Raw genomic sequence first — 22,682 nt, forward strand, 5'->3', positions numbered from 1 at the left:
TATGTTTTTTCAGAAGCAACGATTGTGAAGTTATCTTAATCTTAAAAATCATAAAACACATTTGTGAAGGAAATTATGGAAAATTAAATTTATTTTAGTTGGTAATTGATTATTTGATGAACAAGAAATGTACACTAACATTTGGGGTTGCAGTTTTTATTGTTTTTAAAAGAAGCGTCTTCTGCTCACCAAGGCTGCATTTATTTGATCAAAAATACAGTACAAATTATGAAATATTATTGTAATTTAAAACAGCTGTTTTCTATGTGAATATTTGTTCAACTGCAATGTATTTCTGTGATCTGCAGCTGTATTTCCAGCATCATTACTCCAGTCTTCAGTGTCACATGATCTTCAGAAATCATAATAATATGATGATTTACTCAAGAAACATTTCTGATTATTATCAATGTTGAACACAGTTGTGCTGCACAATATTTTTTGTGGAAACCGTGATATATTTAATTTATCAGGATTCACAGATGAATAGAAAGTTCAAAAGAACAGCATTTATTTGAAATAGAAATCTTTTGTAACATTATAAATGTCTTTACTGTCACTTTTGATCAATTCAATGCATCCTTGCTGAATAAAAAGTATAATATTTTGTTTAAAAACAAAAAATGTTGCTGACCCCAAGCATTGAAACAGTAGTTTATAGTTTCCTTGAGAGTCATTTATTGTCTGTTGACTGTGTCTTTTGTTCTTTTTTTGTCCTGATGGAAACTCTTTCCTGTCCTGATGTGCTGCTGTCGTCTCTTTGCGCTCAGGAAACAGCCAAAGGTAAGAAGAAGGTTACCTTTTGTTTATCCCACATCTTTATGTGCATATTAATATTTAAGCTCACTCATCACAATGTGAATCACAATATTTTATTTCGGTGTTATTTTAGTATTATTGAATTACTTTTGAATCAGGCTTTAATTTTATATATATTTTTTGTAATTTTGTTGTGTGTTTTTGCCATTTTTATTTATTTTTTTACAATAAATTATTGTTTCAGTATTTTAGTGCATCAAGTTTTGACATATTGCAACTAGCTGAAATAAAAAAAATTGAAATTATTTTTTTATTAATATATATATATATATAATTGAATATTTTATTTTAGTTGACATTTATTTTACTTCAATGAACACTTTTTTTTGTATAGTTTTAATTTTAGTTTCAGTTTCAGCTTTAGTTAACTATAATAACCCTGATGAAACTGAGCTGTTTTTGCCTCCATATTCTCTGTATATCAGGTTATATGAGCAGGGCTTGCATAATCGCTAGCCTGACGTCCCGGGGCTATTGTGTTTTCCAGTCGGGCTACCAAAATGCATCACTGCCCTGCCCGACGGGCCTTAAATACAGGGCTCCCACGCAGTGTTCCCTCTAAACTGAGCGCGCTCTTCTTCCACCACGGATAAGCAGAAGAAATAATGTGCCTCACGCGCACACAAATGAGTTGGGAAGCCATTTGATTGAATGCCGCCAGTAAAAGGGAAAGAATAGCGATGCTCGGGCAAACCGCTATAGAGCTGATGCTTCATTTTTGGAACCTGTGTTTCTTTTTCCTTTGATTAATAAAAAGTTTAAAAGAACAGCATTTATTCAAAATAGAAATATTTTCTAACAATAGAAGTCTTTACTATCAATTTTATCCATTTAACACATCCTTGCTGAAGTATCTTTAAAAAAGAAAGAAAAAAATGTCTGACTTTTGAATAGTTTATATTGTAACACAACATCTCTATCTTGACTAAACACTGTTCTTTTTAACTTTTTTATATTTTTAAAAATATCACAGGTCCCCAAAAAAATACAGTATAAAAAATCAAATAAAAAAGCAGTACAAGTGTTTCCAACATTGATTATAAATCAGCGTATTAGAATAATTTCTAAAGGATCATGTGACTCTGAAAATACTGCTTTGCTTCACAGGAATTAATTACATTTGAAAGTATATTAAAATAGAAAACATTTATTTTAATGTTTCACAATATTATTTTGTGAAATAATATTCAGTATTTGTATCAAATAGATACAGTCTTGATGAGCACTTTTGAGCTGCAGTGTATTGTTCAGTAAACATGTTTTCTCTTTAACCTAAAATATACATCATTTAGTCACATCAAGGGTCAAATCAAATATAAATAGCTCATTAAAGTTCAAAGTTACACACTTTATTTATGCGTGCTGTACAGGTCTGGTATAAAGAATGCTTTTGCTCAGGTGACCGAAATGTCCCCCAATAGAGAAAAGTTTTGCTCAACAAGAAACAAAATTAGAGGAACATTGCTCCCACGGGTCCTTAAATTTGATCCAACTAAACTGAAGAGTTTTTAAGGCCTTAGACAGTTTAAATACGTTAAATGGTATAAGAAATAATTTTTCAAATTGCCTTAAATAGATTTTTAAGAATTCTGCAGATACCTTGTAAATAGTAAAATAAAACTCTTTCCTTGATATTCGTTGATATTTGTGTATTGAAAATTACATTTATGGTTTATTTTATTTGGGCTAGTTAAATTAATTTTCGGGCTACCAAAATCTGAAGAGTACCTGCCCGAAGGGCTACCAGGGATTTAGAAATTTTGCGAGCCCTGATGAGCCATAAAAGCCAGATGCATCAAACATGACACTCAACGTGAAACACATGCAAACTTGGTTCACTAAACATGGTTCACATTTCCAGCTTTTCACATGAAAGTGTTTCCACATGCGGTCAGAGTCGCGAGTCATCTTCCGGCGAGCGTCTGTGTGAATGTGTCTGGCCTCTGAGATCTCGTGAACGTCCACAAAGAGCTGCGGAGACACACAGACCCAGTGTACAGCAGTCAAAGCTGCATTGTTGCTGCTCGCTGCCACCAGACTAATGCTGAGAGACCCGGTCAGAAATTCCATGCACATTACTGGAAAGCATTTCTTTGCTTGCACACGTTCAGTTGCTGCAGTATTTTAGCACAAAAACCTGCGTTTTATTCACAAACTACTTAAATCCAGCTCTATCTGTCATGCATATTTAAATTAAACCATCAGCATTAATTTTCATGCAAATACGGTTCATTTCTGATTAAATTACATTCATTAGAGATTGCACTTTATTCACAGAAGTCAGTGATACAGTATTTCTCATCTGTCTTAATGTTGTTTATCGGCTAAACAGGAATGATTATTGGCTTAAACCGCCGGTTATATATTTACAAAATAAAATAAATGAATGCTTTTCTTCATCAAGGATGCATTAAAGTGATCAAAAGTGACAGTAAAGACATTTATAATGTTACAAAAGATCTGTGAATCCTGAAAAATAAAATGCATCACAGTTTCCACAGCTGTTTTCAACATTGATAATAATCTGAAATGTTTCTCAGTATATTATTATGATTTCTGAAGATCATGTGACACTGAAGACTGGAGTAATGATGCTGATAATATTTCATAATTGTTTACTGTATTTCTGATCAAACAAATGCAGCCTTGGTGAACAGAAGAGACTCAAAAACATTAAAAACATTAAAAAATTATCCCAGACTTTTGAATAATAGCGCATTAACTCTGAATGTGAAATATCAGCTGATTAATAAAGATGAAAAAATACATGGAAGATTGTCAAAATTAAGTTTCAAGTTTATTATATTTTTTAAAGCACATTTAAAACAGTGAACAAAATTATCTGTCTGAAGACAAGTCTGAGTTTATTTCTAATTATTTTATTTAATTAATAAATAGTTGCAGATTTATTCTTGAAAAAGCAAAGTGTATCGGCAGTGAATTTGATGAACTCTTTAACATGGTTTACTGTTGTTTCTCCTCTTCAGTCGGAGTGTTTTCACTCTCTGTTCTTAATCAGAGCACATTTGGCTCAGTCTGATTTCACAGATGAGAGACTCTGTCTGTTGCCCAGTGATCTCTAGAGACGGTGAGAAAACTCATGCGCTCATAAAACACGAGCGCCGCCGACACAACACGCTGTAATACAGAAGAACAGCTCCTTCTGCAACACAATCAGTCCTGTTTTTCATCTTTTTCAGTATGGAAATGAGACCAGTTTAAAAACTTATGGGAACGTAAGACTTGTTTTCATGCAATCTTGAATATATAATATTTTCGTATTAAATTTATTCTCAGTTTTTCAGTGCAAACCAAAATGATCAATCCCTTGACACTCACCAGCAAATCCCTCGATTACATCCATGCTGAACATTCATTTCTATACGATAAATGACAAGTAGTATTTATACTGGATGCATGCATAGACGCTCACATTAATACTCACCTATGTATATGCAGTATGTGTGTAATACTGATATTAATAATAATATTATACCAGTATGCGCACATAAAGTAACAAGAAATCAAAAAACAATAAAAAAAAAATAAAGTGAATAAGCATTTATATATAAACTACATGTAAATTGATCTTGTTTTCCATGCAATCTTATATATACGTGTATTTTTATTAGTAGTTTTTTATTAGTTTTTAAAAGCCAATCTAATTCTGACCATTAATGTTTTATTAGCTTTATATATATATATATATATATATATATATATATATGCAAGCACACACGATAAGATGAAATAAAAAATAGATAAAAAAAATAAATAAAATCATAGAATAAATAAAAATCAATCAAATTAAAGAAAAAAATTAATTAATTAAAAAATGTAATTAATTGCTAATTATGATTTTATTATATATATATATATATATATACCAATATATGCACAAACACTACATAAGAAGAAATAAAGAACTATAAAATCAACAAAAAATATTTTATTCTAAAATCAAAAAATTTTATGAAAAAAAATAAATTTGTGATTTAAATGTAATAATAATAATATTAATGATTTTAAAAACTGGTTTGGCATCCATTTAGAGTTTAAAAGGGAAAAATTTAGTCAATAATAGGGCATTGCATAGAACGATCAAAATAATGAATCGAGAAAACATTAACATTAAAAAATGTGTTTCCGATCCTCTTAACAAGTGCCTGACATTTTCAGAGTGAAGATGAGACATAATACCTCTGATCCACGGAATGGAATATAATTCCACTGGAAGATTTAGCTGATTTGGAACAAGACTAGACTATAAAACACATCTGATTCTTAATATCTCATGCAACACTGATTCTCAGGGAAGTGTGTCTTGTTTTAAGAGCATTCAGATATTTTATTGCAAAACTAGGCGAACATTAATGTCTTCTGATGCATTAACAGTTGTGTGTTGTTTGGTGTGAGATGAAGGAGGCCTGTGTCCCGTCGCTCGGGAAACACGGGTCACCAAAGCAGGAATTCATTCCTCCGTCTCCAGATTTATGTATCTAATTAACGGCGTCTCGCAAAGACCGTTGCTGTACACAAGCGCCGTAAGAATGTCTCTCAGGAGAAACCGTATCACATCACTCTCATGCTGCTCTTTTACAGAGAAATGAAAACAGACTCAAGTGAGTCGAGAGCTGTCATGCATTTATGAGTCTAAAGCTATACAACGAATGCAGAGCAGCTCAGAACTGACTTGACTTCACATTGAGATCTCTGACTTGTGATTGCAGACTCCAAAGTAGAGATTGAGAAATTGTTGAGATCTCTTCTGAATCTCTGAAGGAGACGCGTGAGGCTTTTCTCAGGAGAAACCGCTAGGATGCAGGAGACTTTAGCAAACTTTTGCTCAATTTGATCTCATTCTGTCTTGAATAAAAAGGTATATTAATATTTATGCATTTGGCAGATGCTTTTATCCAAAGTGACTTTCATTGCATTCAGGATTTGATCAGCTCATGCATTCCCTGGGAATCGAACCCATGACCTTAGCGTTGCAAGCATAAAAAAGTCAATATGAACTGCATTTTGCAACCCATTTTACTTCCATAATGAGATGTAATTCTGAATGAAACAGGATATTTAGTGATAAAAGAGAGAATAGAAATTGTAAGAATCTTGATATAATGATACATTAATGTTAATATTAGATGAAAAATCTAAATTGAGAATTGTTGCGTTTGCTACTAACTGAAAAAAAAACATTTAATTTGAAGTACTAGAATTTCTGAAACTGGAAAAAATACATTAAAGCTAAATAAAAATATAAACAAAACTAATATAAATGAAAAGTAATACAAATAATAAAAATATTCAAATGCAAATTCAGAATATTAATAAATACTATTATTTTAGAAATAATAGTAAAATAGCACTGGTTCTGCTGGTGAATATCTAGATTAGTTGCATCAAACAAAACTCTTGATGATTTTTAAAAGATTTGATGCTGAATATGAAATGGAACGAATATAAGAGTCAGTAAGAAATGCATTTTTCAACCCATTTTTTTCCATAATGAGATGAATTTCTGAGTGAAACAGGAGATTTACTGATAAAACGTGAATGGCACTTGATCTTGTCCATCGGGAATTGCTAGAATCATGAAAAGCAGATGTTAAATGGAAAATAATAAATGTGATTGGGGGAATTTGCATTTGATATTGATCTCTCTTTTTTTTTTTGTATTATTTAAATACTATCTTGATTTAGTCTTAGTATATTTAAAAATAAAACAATTTTAAATCATGCAAAGCCCTTTATAAACTGATGCTCTGATATGAGCCCGATGCTCTGAGAGTTTCTCAGTGTGTTCAGGACAAGCAACATCATGCTCTGTCTGTGTGTGTGTGTGTGTGTGTGTGTGTGCTGTTAAACACTTGAAGCATCTTTTGTCCATGTGAGGCTGGATGTAAGGCATGTCCTAACATGTGTGTGTTTGTGTGTCTGCAGGTGTTCGCCTTTGACCACTGCTTCTGGTCCATGGACGAGTCCAACATCCCGAAGTACGCCGGTGAGTCAGGCTTTAACACTCACACCTCTGCCATGATTATGGATTATATTGGGTATTGTAATATGGAAAGCTCTGGAAATGACACGGACACACGGATGAGCCGATCCCAAAGGTGGGATCTGAGAACAGATCTGCCAGATTTCTCATGCTGGTCCAGACTAGTTCAGGCTTGGGACTGGTTTTGCTGGTTTACTGTGGAAGTGTAAAGTCTCAGACAACATGCACTGACCATCTGATGCAGATCACACACAAAACTGGAAATTATATCAGTATTTTAAAAAAAGAAAACAAATGAAAAATAACAAATGCAGATAATAAAATTACTAAAACCTGAACTAAAATTAAAATGAAAACTATTACAAATAGTTAGCAATTCACAGTTTTAATTTTTTTTAAAGTTAAAAAAAAATCTGTTTAAAAATTAAAGCTGAAAAATAAAATTTTACAAAAAAAATGATCATTACTATTATTATTATTATTATTGAATCTTATTAGAGCTTTAAAAAATGCTTTTTCGGTCCTCATGAAATAATTATTCTTACAATAATGAATGAATGATGCATTTATATAGCGCTTTATTGTTAATAATAATAATAATGATGTTAATATTAGGTGAAAACCTTGATATTGTTGTGTTGGCAACTGATGGAAATAAAAGACATGCTAACATGTTGACATACTAAACAAAATAACAAAAGCTCATAAAAAAATGACTAAAACTAAAATAAAAACATTTAAGCTAAATAGAAATATTAAAACAATTAAAATAACAAACACAACTACTGAAACTCAAATAAAAATGAAATATTTAAATAGAAATGTTAAAAAAAACAAAAATAAAATAAAATGACTGAAACTAAATCTGTTAAAAATTAAAATCAGTTAAAGCTAAATAAAAATATAAAATAAAAATAATAATAAAAGCAAATAAAAGTACTAAACTGAAATAAAAATAATAGAAGCTAAATAGAACTAATAAATCAAAGTAACAAACACATAACAAAACTACTAAAACTTATAAATAAAATAAAAATGAAATGGTTAAATAAAATAATTGAAACTAAATCTGAAATAAAAATCAGCTAAATAGAAATATATATATAAAAAAAAATCACATAAAATTACAAAAACTTAAACTAAAAATAAAAATATAAAAAATTAAAAAGCTCATTAAAAATATTAATAAATGCTTCCATAGTTGATAAATATTAAAAGAAAACTCAAACCTCAAACAAAACTTTCAAAGATTTGTCGCCACAAACTTTGGCAAATTCCTGACTAGTTCTTCCATAGAAATCATATCAATGCGATCGTAAACCTTGTAAAGACATTATTGACATTACTGTAGCTGGTGATAGTCTGTATTTTTATGAAGCAGCGCACTGATGCTGTTCTGTTGAAGTCTGTCAGAATAAAGCCGGCTGATAAACGCTTGACTAGTGAACATGTTCTCACACGGACGGGTTGTGCTGCTTTCCTGTCATCTGTCATTCCTACAGTCTAGCGGAGTCTTATATTGACTCGTGTAGACAGAGCGGTAATTAAAGGCTTTTAGGAAAGATGATGTGCCGTTATAAGGTTTATACAGGCCTGTACGGAAGCATACAAACTCATTAAATCATTCAGTAAAGTTAACGATGGATGCGTTGGGAAATTCCACATGTTTGTCCATGCACTTTACTTTTCTACAGCTATAAGTTTTTAAAAGCTTTTTTTAATGCTTAATATATATTGCTTAATACTGTAATTGTTTTAATATTTCTATTTAGCTTAAATTTAATTAATTTTTTTTATTTTAGTTTTAGTAATTTTTTATGAGCTTTTGTTATTTTGTTTAGTATGTCAACATTTATATTTGTGTATTAAATATATTTATATATAATATAAATTATATAAATATATGTGTAAATGTAAATATTTTCTAATACTGTATGAATGTGTATTTATATATACATAATAAATATACACAGTACACATGCATATATTATGTAAACAAAAACTTTTATTTTGGATGTAATTAATAGTTTGACAGCACTAATATATATATATATATATATATATTAGATGTAGATTATGTGGACGGTACCTTACTTGCATGTGCAATATATTTATTATGTTTGTTTTTTTTTGGTGGCTTATATTTTTGTTTATTGGAGTTAATATGTGAATATGTATGTTTAGTTAATAATAATAACCCTGGTCTGCCTAGCAACCGCTCAGATAAACTTTATAAATTCTCTGTGTTAAATGAAGTGAATGGAAAAAGTAATTACTTGTCGCCCAATTACTGGCTGCTCAAACAGGGTTAATGATTTGTGACAGCAGCAAAAGCTCTCAGTCTGAAGGTTTTCTGTGCATTAAATGCATGAGCTGCATCAGTGCTCTGTGTGTAAAACGCTGCAGGTCTTCACACAGCTGACGGACTCAAACTGGAGAAGCAGAGCGTGAACACATTCAGATCGCTGATTGCACAGCATTTTCTGGGGGGCATTTCCTTTCAAAAGCAAGGAAATGAGAAACTGGAGATTTCTCAGAAATAATGCAGAAAACCAAGAGGAATATTCACTTCTGCTCAGGGTTTTTATTCTTAATAAAGCTATTAAAAATGTTTTTTTGTTAAAATATTATGAATAAAATAGATTATTAAATCAATAAATTTACAAATTCTTTGATTTAATAAATTTAAACAAAGAATTTGAATATTTGTATTTTATATTTTTTGTTTTCGTTTTTTAGGTGCTTTTGTTATTTATATAATTTTTTTAATATTTCTGTTTAATTAAATTTTAATTGTCATTGTTATTATCTTAGTTTTAGTTATTTTAGTACTTCAGTTTAAACTTATTTTATTTCAGTTCATTGCCAGTGCAACAGTTTTAAGTTTTTCATGCAAGTTGTTCTTGTAATATTAATTTTTTGTCATTTTTATTCGTTTTTTTTTTTTTTAAGTTTTTTCTTTGGTTATTTCAGTACATCAAGCTAAATTAGATGAAAATGAGAAATTTTGCAACTATCTGATTTTTTTTTAAATATTTTATTTCATATTTTAATATTAATATGTTTATTTTATTATTATTTTATTAATTAATTAAATGTTTTTTTATGGTTTTAGTTTTAGTTACTTGAAACTAAACCTGATAACTGGGGAAAAAAACTTAAGTACATTACTAAAATGACTAAAATTTTAATAAAAATAAATTTATTAAAAAAATACAAGCTATAAAAGCTTTGAAAAATTTAAACAGCAATATTAAAAAAAACTAAAATTGGTAAAAATGCCGAAAACAAAATTACTAAAATTAAAATGAAAACTGAAAATGTAATTAGTAAATATTATGAATAAAATGTAAATAATACTAAAATAACACTTGTTCTGCATGTAAATATCTAGTTTACTTGCATCGAAGTCTCATTTTTGTATTCAGACAGATTATTTTGGACATTGTTTGGAAGGGATTTCTATTTAAATGCAAGGAAATGAGAAATGTGAATAATGATTCTTTCTCGTACCGCTCAGGAATCAGAGAGAGATGATGTTCTGCGTGTTAAAGCTGTGTTTGTGATGATTGCGTGTGTTTGTCCTGCAGGTCAGGAGGTCGTCTTCAAGTGCCTCGGGGAGGGAATACTGGAAAACGCCTTTCAAGGATACAACGCCTGCATCTTTGCCTACGGACAGACAGGTACAGTTATTGTGTGCTCTTTTGTGACAGTGACATCCGTTTGACTGAAAGACGTCAATAGATGCTCATTCTTTGTCGTAAGAGCGCCGGTAATTTCTCTGAATAGACGTTAACAATCGAGTTCACACTAGAAAAACAAACCAGGGATTTCCTCTCTTTAACCTGGATTTACAGCAAAAGACGTCCAGATCACGTTTCACCGCAAGAAAATGAAGTTATATTTTGCATGAAGAAAATACATTCAAACATTATGATTTTTGGCCTTTTTTATGACAATTAATGCATTTGTCCCCTCAAATTCTCATTGGTGAGATTTGTCCAGATGTTTATTCTTAATGATAAATCTTTCTAGACAAGTAAAAAAAAGTTATTGTAAAATTTTAAAACCAGATTCAACCTGATTTTTTTCTTTTTTTGGTTTAGACTAAGATTTGAAAAAAATATCAATTGTATTTAGTTTTTTCTTTACATACAAATAATTTTAAAATAAAATAAAAACAAAGATTAAATGTCTGAAACAGGAAAAACGTGTATTCATTTTTATTTTTATTTATTAATAATTTTTATATAAAGAGAAATTTTACATTTTATCTTTTTTTTCTAATTTTAGTCATCATAACCAGATTAACCCTGTTTTTTTTTATTGATTTGTGTCTCAAATGTTTAAACTAAGAGTTGAAAAAAGATCAAATATATTTAGTTTTTTCTTTACATCAAAATCATTTAAAAATAACAGATACACATACATTAAAGATCTGAAACATAAAAAGTGTATTTATTTGTATTTACATCATTTATTTGTATATGAAGATAATTACATTTGACTTTTTTCTTCTCATTTTAGTTATCATAAAATATTCAGATTAAACCTGAAATTTCTTTGATTGCATTTTATTTTATTTTTTTACATAAAACAATTGAAAAAAGAAAAGAAAAATTAAGACACAACAAAGTTCTGAAACAGTATAAACGTGTATTTATTTATTTTTATTTATAAAAATTATATACATTTAATTCATGTTTTAATTATTTATTTTTTATTATTGTTTTTTATTGTATTATTTTATATTGCACCGGCACCTCAACTGAAAATCACCTGTAGTGGTAACTGAAAGCAGAATAGCATTAATAAGGGTCCAGTGTGTCGTATGGTCTGTGGGTAAATGTGTCCCTGCAGCTCAAAAGCAGTCATCAGTAGCACAGGTATATTTGTAGCAATAGACAACAATACATTGTATGGATCAAAATTATACATTTCTCTTTTATGCCAAAAATCATTAGGATATTAAGTAAAGATCATGTTCCATGAAGATATTTAGTAAATTTCCTACCATAAATATATCAAAACTTCATGTTTGATTAGTAATATGCATTGCTAAGAACTTCATTTGGACAACTTTAAAGGAGATTTTCTCAATATTTAGATTTTTTTGCACCCTCAGATTCCAGATTTTCAAATATTGTCCGATCCTAACAAACCATACATCAATGGAAAGATTATTTATTCAGTTTTCAGATGATGCATAAATCTCAATTTTGAAAAATTGACACTTATGACTGGTTTTGTGCTCCAGGGTGAATCTGATATATTTCTCTGTACATGAACAGGAAGCGTCTGTGTTTTCAATCACAGACGCAGCACATTGTCTGTTTCCTCTGCCTTCCTGTCCTGGTTCTCAGGCCGTGTTTCGTTCTTCAACACGTCTGCTGGCTGAGATTCATCAGCTGTGTTAAATGTCTTGTGTTTGATCGACAGGCTCGGGGAAATCCTTCTCCATGATGGGCAACGGAGAGCAGCCGGGCCTGATCCCAAGACTCTGCTGCTCGCTGTTCGAGAGAGTCTCCAGAGACCAGAACGAGAGCCAGTCCTTCAAGGTGGAGGTTTCCTACATGGAGATCTACAACGAGAAAGTCCGAGACCTGCTGGATCCCAAAGGGTGAGTGGATTCACGACCTCAATGCACTTCATAGGCACAGTTCTTTTTTTCTTGCAATTGTTTCTTACATAAACTCAGAATTGCTTATATGTGACCCTGGAACACAAAACCAGTCATAAGGGTAATTTTTTTTTTAGATTGAGATTTATGAGATTTAAAGCTGAATAAATAATCTTTCCATTGATGTATGGTTTGTTATGATAGGACAATATTTGGCTGAGATACAACTATTTGAAAATCTGGAATCTGAGGGAGCAAAAAAATCTAAATATTGAGAAAATCTCCTTTAAAGTTGTTCAAATGAAGTTCTTAGCAATGCATATTACTAATCAAAAATTAAGTTTTGATATATTTACAGTAAGAAATTTACTAAATATCTTCATGGAACATGATCTTAATATCCTAATGATTTTTGTCATAAAAGAAAAATGGATAATTTTGATCCATACAATGTATTGTTGGCTATTGCTATAAATATACCTGTGCTACTCATGACTGCTTTTGTGCTGCAGAGTCACATATATCACAGTCAGATTTGTGAGATATAAATTTATAAATGCGAGATTGTCTGAATTTTGACATAAAAAGCCACAATTAACTTTATTTTTAATTCTGTTACGGAAACAGAAAAACACAATTGCAAGATGTAAGATATTGAGTTTGTATCTTGCAATTCTGAATTCTTTATATAAAGTTTATTTCACACAATTTTGTTTTTCAGAATTTTTCTGAAATGTCAGAATCTTTAGATGAAAGTGTTACACTTACCTTTTTTATTTTTTAATTCTGTGGCAGAATTTGAAAGAAACAGAACTGCAAGATGTCAGAATTCTGAGAAAAGGGTCAAAATTCTGAGTTTATACATCAAAATTCTAACTTTTTCAGAATGGTAACTTTAGATCTTGCAATGTTAAATTTTTCTCAGAATTTCAAGAAACAAAAGTCAAAATTACCCTTTTTTATTTTTAATTCTGTGGCAGTAACAAAAAACAGAATTGCAAGATGGAAAGTCAGAATTCTGAGGAAAGAAGTCAGAGTTGCATGATATAAACTTGGAAAAAAGTCCAAATTGTGAGCTAAATTGTGGTGGAATCAGGCTTCCATAGTCAAGTGGTGCTAGACAACACTAGATCTGTTGTTTTAGCATTACATCCACATAAACATGTGCTTTCTTTCTTTACAATATGATTAGAATGGATCAATCTACTGCATGCCGTCTGTCATCTGACTGTTAGTTCAGTGTTTATCCAGTAAAAGCTTACTGGACTGAAGCAGCTCAGCTTTACTTTATCCTCCATCAATCATTTTCTAGATAAATCAGTGCATCTCAAATCTGATCATCAGGATCTTTTGAGGAGCGTTTGTTTCCAGAAGCTGTACTTTCACTGTTCCTCAGCGGAGGAATGATCTTCACAAGCCTCCAAAACATCTCACATCTTCTGAGGAGCGTTTATTTCTTCATCTCTCAATCAGCATTGCATTGCATTATATGTTTGGATCATTTCAATCTCATCTTACTAAGACATATTATTGGAGAGTGAAGGCTGATATTTAGATGATTTTGTGTCAGTAAACAGCTCTACTGTTTTAAAGATCTCATTGATTTACGGTACATTACAAGCATCAGAATTTCATCGTATAATTATCAGCATCTGAAGCAAATTGCAGTTTGAGTCTCTCAGCTGGTTTTTCCTTCATATTCTCACTTTATCGGACTATATGAGCCATAAAAGCCTGATGGAGCAAATATGACATAAAACATAAAACGCATGCAAACTTTTTTTTTCATTAAATATTTTCTGTTATATCTTTGTCTAAAGGTTCACTGAACTTTTCCATTTCATTAGATTTTTCGGACTATTATTTGATATCTCAGGCTTGATATGATTAAATAAGATTGCAGTCTCAGTGAGTTTGAATCAGCTGGTGTTCTGGTGATGTTTAGTGGTTGTATGAGTCAGTTCTATCACTGTGACCCTGTGATCCTGCTGTCTGTGTGAAGGTTCACAGTCATTGATCTGCTTGGAGCCCGTCTGCACCACCTAGTGAGAGTTTACTGCGCTGGTTTCACTGATTGTCTCATGCTTTCAGATGGGATGGCACTTTCACTTAACTTAAATTACATCACTTCCTGTTTTATGGTATTAAAAAAATTCAAATTTTTGTATTTTACAATTTTAGTTTTACAGTTTTAATTTTTTATTTTTTTTGCCTTTACGAAGTCTTCAGTGTTTATTTTTATTTTTTGATTTTATTAATAGAATTTGATATAATATTTGATATATATAATATAATTGATATTTAATAATTATTATTCAGTCATTTAACTTTAAAATGTTAATTTTGTTGTTTAGTTTAATTGTTTAAAATGTTTTTTGTATTTGATAAGAATGTATACATTTTCAGGTCTATTTTTTGTCTTTTTTATATCATTAAATTTTTTTAAATTTTACATTTAATATTTAAATTTTTAAAAAATTCCTCTTTTTTTTATTTTTTTATAGTTACAATTTAATTAGTAAATTATTTCACGTCCTATTTTATGGCTTTCATATGTTAATTTTGTTATTTAGTTTCCTTTTTTTTTAAACATTTTTAAAATGTTTTTTTTGTTGTTACAATTTTATAATTAGTTCTATATTTAGTTTTTTTTGTTACATTTTATGAAATTTCAGTTCAAATTTTTTTTTTTTTTTTTTAATGTTTGGCTTTGTTTACTTTGTTTTTGCGCTGTATTTATTTAACATATTAATAGGTATCATTAAATTAGTAAATAGGTTTTCTTTCTTTTCTTTATTGTTTTTCATTTTATGTAATTGGGTTTGTCTCTGATGGTGCCAAATCAAATCAAATGCTCTGCTCGAGACCCAAACAAGAGGACGATTGTGAATGCAGGGAACATGAATAACAACCTAATGAAACTGTTTTCTCACACGTCTCTCTCTTTACAGGAGCAGACAGTCTCTGAAGGTCAGGGAGCATAAAGTCCTGGGTCCGTATGTGGACGGTCTGTCTCAGCTGGCTGTGATGAGCTTCGAGGTGAACATGACTCTCCTTTGTGAATTTACAAACCCAACTATCTTCTGATTAGAAATGTGTTTGCTGTCCAGAATGGCTCATTTTCACTCAGTCTCCACTTACAGTGAACTATTACTTTGTTGTTTGCATTGATTTAGTTGCATGTTCTTTCTCATTTGCGCCTCCTGCAGGACATCGAGTCTCTGATGTCGGAGGGGAATAAATCACGCACGGTAGCCGCCACTAACATGAACGAGGAGAGCAGCCGATCGCACGCCGTCTTCAGTGTCATCGTCACGCAGACGCTGTATGACCTGCAGTCTGGGGTCAGGGTTATCCACATTTAAACCTGCTGTCTGGATTTAAACATACAAATACTTCAGATTTTAAGATTGAACTATCATTCTGGTGATTATCCCTTGTGCATCAATAAAAAAAAGTTACATGTAGGTCCATAGTGGACAAAATGTCCATGTCAAAAAACAGTCATAAATTTTGAAGCTTGGGAGCACAGACTTATGTTTGGTCTCATTTTAAAGAAGACCCGTGGCAGATTAATGTTGAAGTAAAAAAGGTTTAAAAAGTGAAACCAAAAAAAAAAGTTATACAGGTTTAAGTTTATGAAATCGATTTATTAACAATATTTTATATAAAATATATATTTTATGAAACATGTTGAACTCTAAACCTGCTAGAAAATCAAAGCCATGAATCTAAACAAGTTGTGTTCCAAATCTGAGGTTGATATCTCAAAAAATGAGCTTTCAGTAAGACTTTGTTTGGTCGCAGTACCACATTGTCCCCTTTAGATGCCAGCAAAACTCCGCTGGTGCACACAGTGGTTGGATTTGTGATTTACAGTAGTTTTTCTCTCTCAAATATTACAAGAACCCACATGTTCTGGCTTGCTCAGTTGGGGACAATTAATTTCTAGCGATTATCGTGAATTTGATTTCGTAGATACTATTTAAACTAAACAGAGCTAGACAATGGCATCTCTGAATTCAATAATGAAATGCCTTCAACTGAAAATTGAGTGTTTAATCTTATTTTTATACATTACTGACACTCTATCCTCCAGTTTGATACTGTTAAGTGCTTTGACACAATCTGTACTGTTAAAAGCACTATATAAATAAAGCTGACTTGACATGACTTGACATGTACACACACATGTAATCTTTATATTTTTGTTATTGCAATATACTGTATTTATTTATAGCATAAGTGTGTGTACACACACACACACATATATATACATAAATAAATACATATTGACATTCATTAATAATCATAATTTAATAAGTCAATTACTTAATTTAGTATTTCTTTCCGTTTTTATTTGTTTATTATTTAGTTTCATTTAAAATAGTTTAAAATATTTTTTATTTGTTATCATTAAATTAAAGTTACATTTTAAATTTTTTGCCCTTTTTAAATCAGTTAATTTTTCAGTTATTTAGTAATTTAGCAGATGCTTCTATCCAAAGCGACTTACAAATGAGGACAACAGAAGCAATCAATTGCAGTATTAAAACAACTAAAACAGATCCAAAACTGAAAGATAAAACTTTATAAATAATATATATACACATTAAAAAAATAAAAATTCAAAATGACAAATGCATACAACAAAATTTCAAAAATTTTACATTTAAATGAAAACAAAAAATAAAGCTAAAAACAATTCAAAATATTAAAGAAGAAAAGATATAAGAGTATAATAATGATTCTAACATAACACTAAGCCAAACACCAAAAAACAACTACATATGTGTATGTACAACCACACACACATGCTTATATATATATATATATATATATATATATATATATATATATATATATATATATATATATATATATATATATACATATATACATATATACACATTTCTAAATTCAATATATATATTATTTCATTTCCATTTAGTTTGTTGAAGTACTAAAATAACTCAAATTAAATAAAACTAAAACTTAATAAAAAACCTATACAGACATAATAAAAAAAACTAATAAAATGACGAACATTATTCCAACTTTAACTAAAATTAAAATAGATAAATACAAATCAAACTACATTAGTTTATCATTAATCCTAAAAAAAATAACACTGAGCCAAACACACATGCTAAAAAAAACAACAACGTACACATAGTAAGAAATGGTTATAAAAACTGAAACAGAAGTGAAACAAGTAGTAGGATTTTTACATTCAAACTGTACATTTTTATTACAATATATATTTATTTGTATATATTTATATATAAAAACGTTAAGAATAACTTGATTTAACTTCACTAATAAAAGTCACAGTAGACGTAATTTCTTTAGTAGTCAGGTTTCTATCCATTTTTCTTGTCACTTACATCAGATTATCATGCTTAAATATGATTTAAACAGTGTAATCATTTTATTTGCAGTTCCTATTCAAGTTTTTATTCACAGTTTATGGTTGGCAAGTGTTCATTTTGGAGTCTGGTCATGATCTCAGACACACAGTTGTGTAGATTCAGGATGTTGTTGATTGTAATATTTTCTTTTATGTCTGTGTTTGTTTGTGTGTGTGATTGTGAACGCAGAATTCTGGTGAGAAAGTGAGTAAGATCAGTCTGGTTGATCTGGCCGGCAGTGAACGCGTCTCTAAGACCGGAGCCGCTGGAGAGAGACTGAAGGAGGGCAGCAACATCAACAAGTAAGACGACTGCAGCCGGTCGCCATATTCAGACTTGCTTATAATAATCAGGAAAAAAACAAAAAAAACTATATGTTGGCAGTTGTTGTATGCAGTCTGGGAAATTATGCTAATCAGGATAAAAGCAGCCACTAGGACCAAAGAAATGAATAAATAAAAGAACAAAGGTATCTTTACAAACCTGCTTGAGTAAGTAAAGGAAATCTGTAATACTGTAGACTGTATGAGATGTTATATGAATGAACTGCATCATGTAAAATGATGGATCCGCTCATTCAGGGTTTCCCAAACTAATGATTAATTTTAATCATTAATTAGGTTTCTGTGATGATGGTGTTAAAAGCGGAGCAGAAGTCCACAAACAGGATCCTCACATAAGTCCCTGGTCTGTCCAGATGCTGCAGGATGAAGTGCAGTCCCATGTTGACTGCATCATCCACAGACCTGTTTGCTCTGTAGGCAAACTGCAGGGGGTCCAGTAAGGGACCAGTGATGTCCTTCAGATAAGACAAAACCAGAATTTCAAATGATTTCATGGCTACAGACGTTAGAGTCACAGGTCTGTAGTCATTAAATCCAGTAATTTGGGGTTTCTTTAGGACGGGGATGATGGTGGAGCGTTTGAAGCATGAGGGGACTTCACACAGCTCCAGTGATCTATTGAAGATCTGTTGAAGATGGGGGCCAGCTGGTCAGCACAGATTTTTAGGCAGGCTGGTGACACACCGTCTGGGCCTGGTGCTTTCCTTCTTTTGTTCTTCCTGAAGACCTGGCGCACATCTTCTTCGCTGATTTGAATTGTAGGTGTGGGGGAGAGGGGGGTTGCTGGAGGTGTTAATGGTTGTGTGGAGAGGTGTTCAGGGCTGGGGTGGGGTGATTTTTCAAAACGACAATAAAACTCGTTCAAGTCGTCTGCCAGGTGTTGATTCTCCAGAGTGCTGGGGGATGGTGACTTGTAACTGGTGATATCCTTCATTCCTTTCCACACTGAAGCAGGATCACTGGAAGATAATTTGTTCCTTAGCTTGTCAGAATAATTCCTCTTTGCCACTCTGATCTCCTTTTCCAGTGTGTATTTGGCCTGTTTGTACAAGACTTTATCCCCTTTTCTGTAAACATCTTCTTTGGCCTGACGGAGCTGTCTGAGGTTTGCAGTGAACCATGGTTTGTCGTTGTTGTAGATTAGATGAGTCCTGTTAGGAATGCACATATCCTCACAGAAACTGATATAAGATGTTACAGTCTTTGTGAGCTCGTCCAGATCGGTGGCAGCGGCTTCAAAAACAGTCCAATCAGTGAGAGAGAAAGTCCATCTCTAATGGTGTGTCATGTTGTTTCTGTGGTGTTTTACGATGTCTGTGTAGTGTTTTCTGATGGTTGTGTTTTTTCTCCAGGTCTCTGACGACGCTGGGCTGTGTGATCTCGGCTCTCGCTGATCAGTCTGCAGGAAAAGGCAAGAGCAAGTTTGTCCCGTACAGAGACTCAGTACTGACGTGGCTGCTGAAGGTGAGGATGATCATCAGAGCTCATTGAACACTGTTTAAATGTCGAGGGGAATCAAACTCTTTTCCTCTGCTTCTACAGGACAATCTGGGCGGCAACAGTAAGACGGCCATGATCGCCACCATCAGCCCGGCCGCTGACAATTACGAGGAGACGCTTTCGACGCTGCGCTACGCCGACCGAGCCAAGAGAATCGTCAACCATGCTGTGGTGAACGAGGATCCCAACGCCCGCATCATCAGAGAGCTGCGAGAGGAAGTGGAGAAGCTGAAGGTGCAGCTCTCGCAGGCTGAGGTGAGCAGGGAATTATGGGAGATTATCTGAACTAAAGGCTACAGCTATGCTCTAATACAGGGTAAAAAAGTATTTTCATTGTCATGAACCCCCAAATACGATCATACTCCTGCTAGGGACCCTAATCCAAACATTTAAAAGGCACTTATATATTTTAATGTGCAAAGACCCATAAATATTATTTGGTTTTTCTACTCATTACAGTATTGTACTGTTAGCTGCATTATTTGTTTATTTATTAATTTATTGTTATTATTTTAAATCTACTTTTTATTTATTTATGTGTTGAAGTCTATTTTTTATTTAGTTTTAGTTAACTTAAGTAAAATACAAAAAAAAAAAAAATTAAATCAATTAAAAATATTTTAAATCTATCTTTATTTTTATCAATCTTTATCTATCTATCTTTATTTTTATCAATTTGTTTTTTATTTGGCTTTAGTTAATTTTATTAATTTAGTTATATTTTATTTTTTATTATTTATTCTTTTCTAATTTCTCCACGGACTCCCAAGCACTCCCTTGTTTTTTTCTATTTGTAATAATACCTTTCTGTTTGTACAGATTAAATGTTTATTTATAATAGACATTTCTCCCACATTCTCCAACGACTTTTTCACTGAGCTTCACAGAATCTGTGGTAAACCTTATGTGGAGCAGGGTTATTATTGTTAACTACAACTAAAACTATTTCATTTAGTTTAACTCAAAGTACTGCAATAACTGAAATAAAAAATAATAAAAACTCTATATATATATATATATTTTAACTAAACTAAAATTTTAACTAAAATTAAAAATTAATATGGAAAATATAAAAGCTAACAAGCTAATTCAAAAAATTATTAAAAACTATAATAGTATATCACTGATACTAAAATGGGGAGCTGTTAATGATAATATTTGTTTTATTGTGTCGGTCAGTCTCTGAAGTCTCCTGAGCTGCAGGAGAAACTCCAGGAGTCTGAAAAACTCATTCAGGAGATGACCGTCACCTGGGAGGAGAAACTCAGAAAAACTGAGGAGATCGCACAGGTGACACACACACACACACACACACACACACACACACACAGACACACACACACACACACACACTCACACACACTCACTCACACACACACACACACACACACACACACTCACACACACTCACTCACTCACTCACACACACACACACACACACACACTCTCACTCACTCACTCACACACACACACACACACACACACTCACTCACTCACTCACACACACACACACACACACACACACTCACTCACTCATTCACTCACACACACACACACTCACACACACACACTCACTCACTCACTCACTCACTCACACACACACACACACACACACACTCACACTCTGGTGTCTCTCTGTGATTGGTCTCTGCAGGATCGTCAGAAGCAGCTGGAGAGCATGGGAATCTCTCTGGAGTCGTCAGGGATCAAGGTCGGAGAGGACAAGTGCTTCCTGGTCAACCTGAACGCAGATCCGGCTCTTAATGAACTGCTGGTTTATTACCTGAAGGTACGCTGATCAAACACTGAGACGTCATCAGTGAGGATTGCATCACTGTTACTGTTACACATTCATTCCCATGAGGGATGCAAGGATTGATGATGCTTTTTTGTTTTTTGGTGCATCTCAAGGGTGCATTTTGGTGCATCTCACTTAAAAAAAAGTATTTTTAAGTGTCACTCCATACTCCATGCCATGCACAACTACAATCAAAATGTATTTGCAAACAAACTGAAATTGCATAACGGATGAATCATATCTAGAAGTTGCAGACATTGAAAATCCAGCTTAAAGGTGGTTTTTGGTTCAATGAGTTGTTAAACCATCTGACCTGTTCAGCCTGATTCATCCGATTCAGTCTATTCTTTCAATAAGAACTCAAAAGAAGGAGTCACAAATCTTGCATCACTAGGTTAAAGTGTATCCGTCAGCGCTGTCGTATGAGGTGCGTTTGCTCTGAGAGAGACCTGTGAAAACAGCACCAACAACAGGCCTTTGTGTGCCGCTGTGGATTTAGCATGCTGATGTGACGGGAACAGCAGCGGTGTTTGTGTAACTCAGCCCACATGCAGGAAAACTCTTCAGTGCTTCCTCTGAGATGTTTGCTCTGCTTCAGGATCACACGCGTGTGGGAGCCGACACGTCTCAGGACATCCAGCTGTTTGGCATCGGGATCCAGTCTGAACACTGTGTGCTGGACGTCACGTCTGACGGAGATATCACGCTCACGCCGGCCGACAACGCCAGGTAACACAAACCTTCAGTCTTGTTTATTAGCATGGAAATGATTTTACTTTTAGAAATAATATCATTTACAGTTAAACCAATGTATGTAAAATGAAACAGAAAAATAATAATGACATAAAAAATATAATACGTTGTAATTGACAAATAAATTGATGGTAAAGTTACAGGTGAAAGAAAAAAAACTAATCAAAAAAATATAATTTAAACCTTTTTTTTATATATAAAATATGTTAAATATATATTTTTGTATTTAATATCTATAAATGTTTAATATATTTTTACATTACATAAAGCTTTGCAAATGATGTAATTCGCATTACACACTTTAACCATTCTAAATAATTATCATTAAGTTAATAAGTATCATTAATATTCTATTAAAGGATTTATTAATATTTTATTTTTATATTTTCCTTTACATTTTAATTTTAAGTTAGTTTTAGTAAACTTGTTTTGT

At 32.0% G+C, this 22,682-nt stretch overlaps 1 protein-coding gene across 1 annotated transcript in view; it reads left to right on the forward strand.

Moving 5' to 3' along the window:
* Window positions 1-22,682, forward strand: part of LOC306887284 (kinesin-like protein KIF13A) — a 65,960-nt gene that overhangs the window by 17,667 nt on the left and 25,611 nt on the right. The window contains exons 3-14 of the mRNA XM_079444910.1: window positions 771-783; window positions 6,766-6,826; window positions 10,414-10,506; window positions 12,263-12,443; window positions 15,395-15,482; window positions 15,653-15,787; window positions 18,044-18,156; window positions 19,551-19,662; window positions 19,741-19,953; window positions 20,878-20,988; window positions 21,353-21,487; window positions 22,095-22,225. Coding sequence (XP_079301036.1) covers window positions 771-783; window positions 6,766-6,826; window positions 10,414-10,506; window positions 12,263-12,443; window positions 15,395-15,482; window positions 15,653-15,787; window positions 18,044-18,156; window positions 19,551-19,662; window positions 19,741-19,953; window positions 20,878-20,988; window positions 21,353-21,487; window positions 22,095-22,225 — 1,386 coding nt within the window. The remainder of the gene's footprint in view (window positions 1-770; window positions 784-6,765; window positions 6,827-10,413; window positions 10,507-12,262; window positions 12,444-15,394; window positions 15,483-15,652; window positions 15,788-18,043; window positions 18,157-19,550; window positions 19,663-19,740; window positions 19,954-20,877; window positions 20,989-21,352; window positions 21,488-22,094; window positions 22,226-22,682) is intronic.

Source organism: Barbus barbus (assembly GCF_936440315.1).
Source record: "Barbus barbus genome assembly, chromosome: 21".
In the NCBI taxonomy this organism is placed as follows: domain Eukaryota; kingdom Metazoa; phylum Chordata; class Actinopteri; order Cypriniformes; family Cyprinidae; genus Barbus; species Barbus barbus.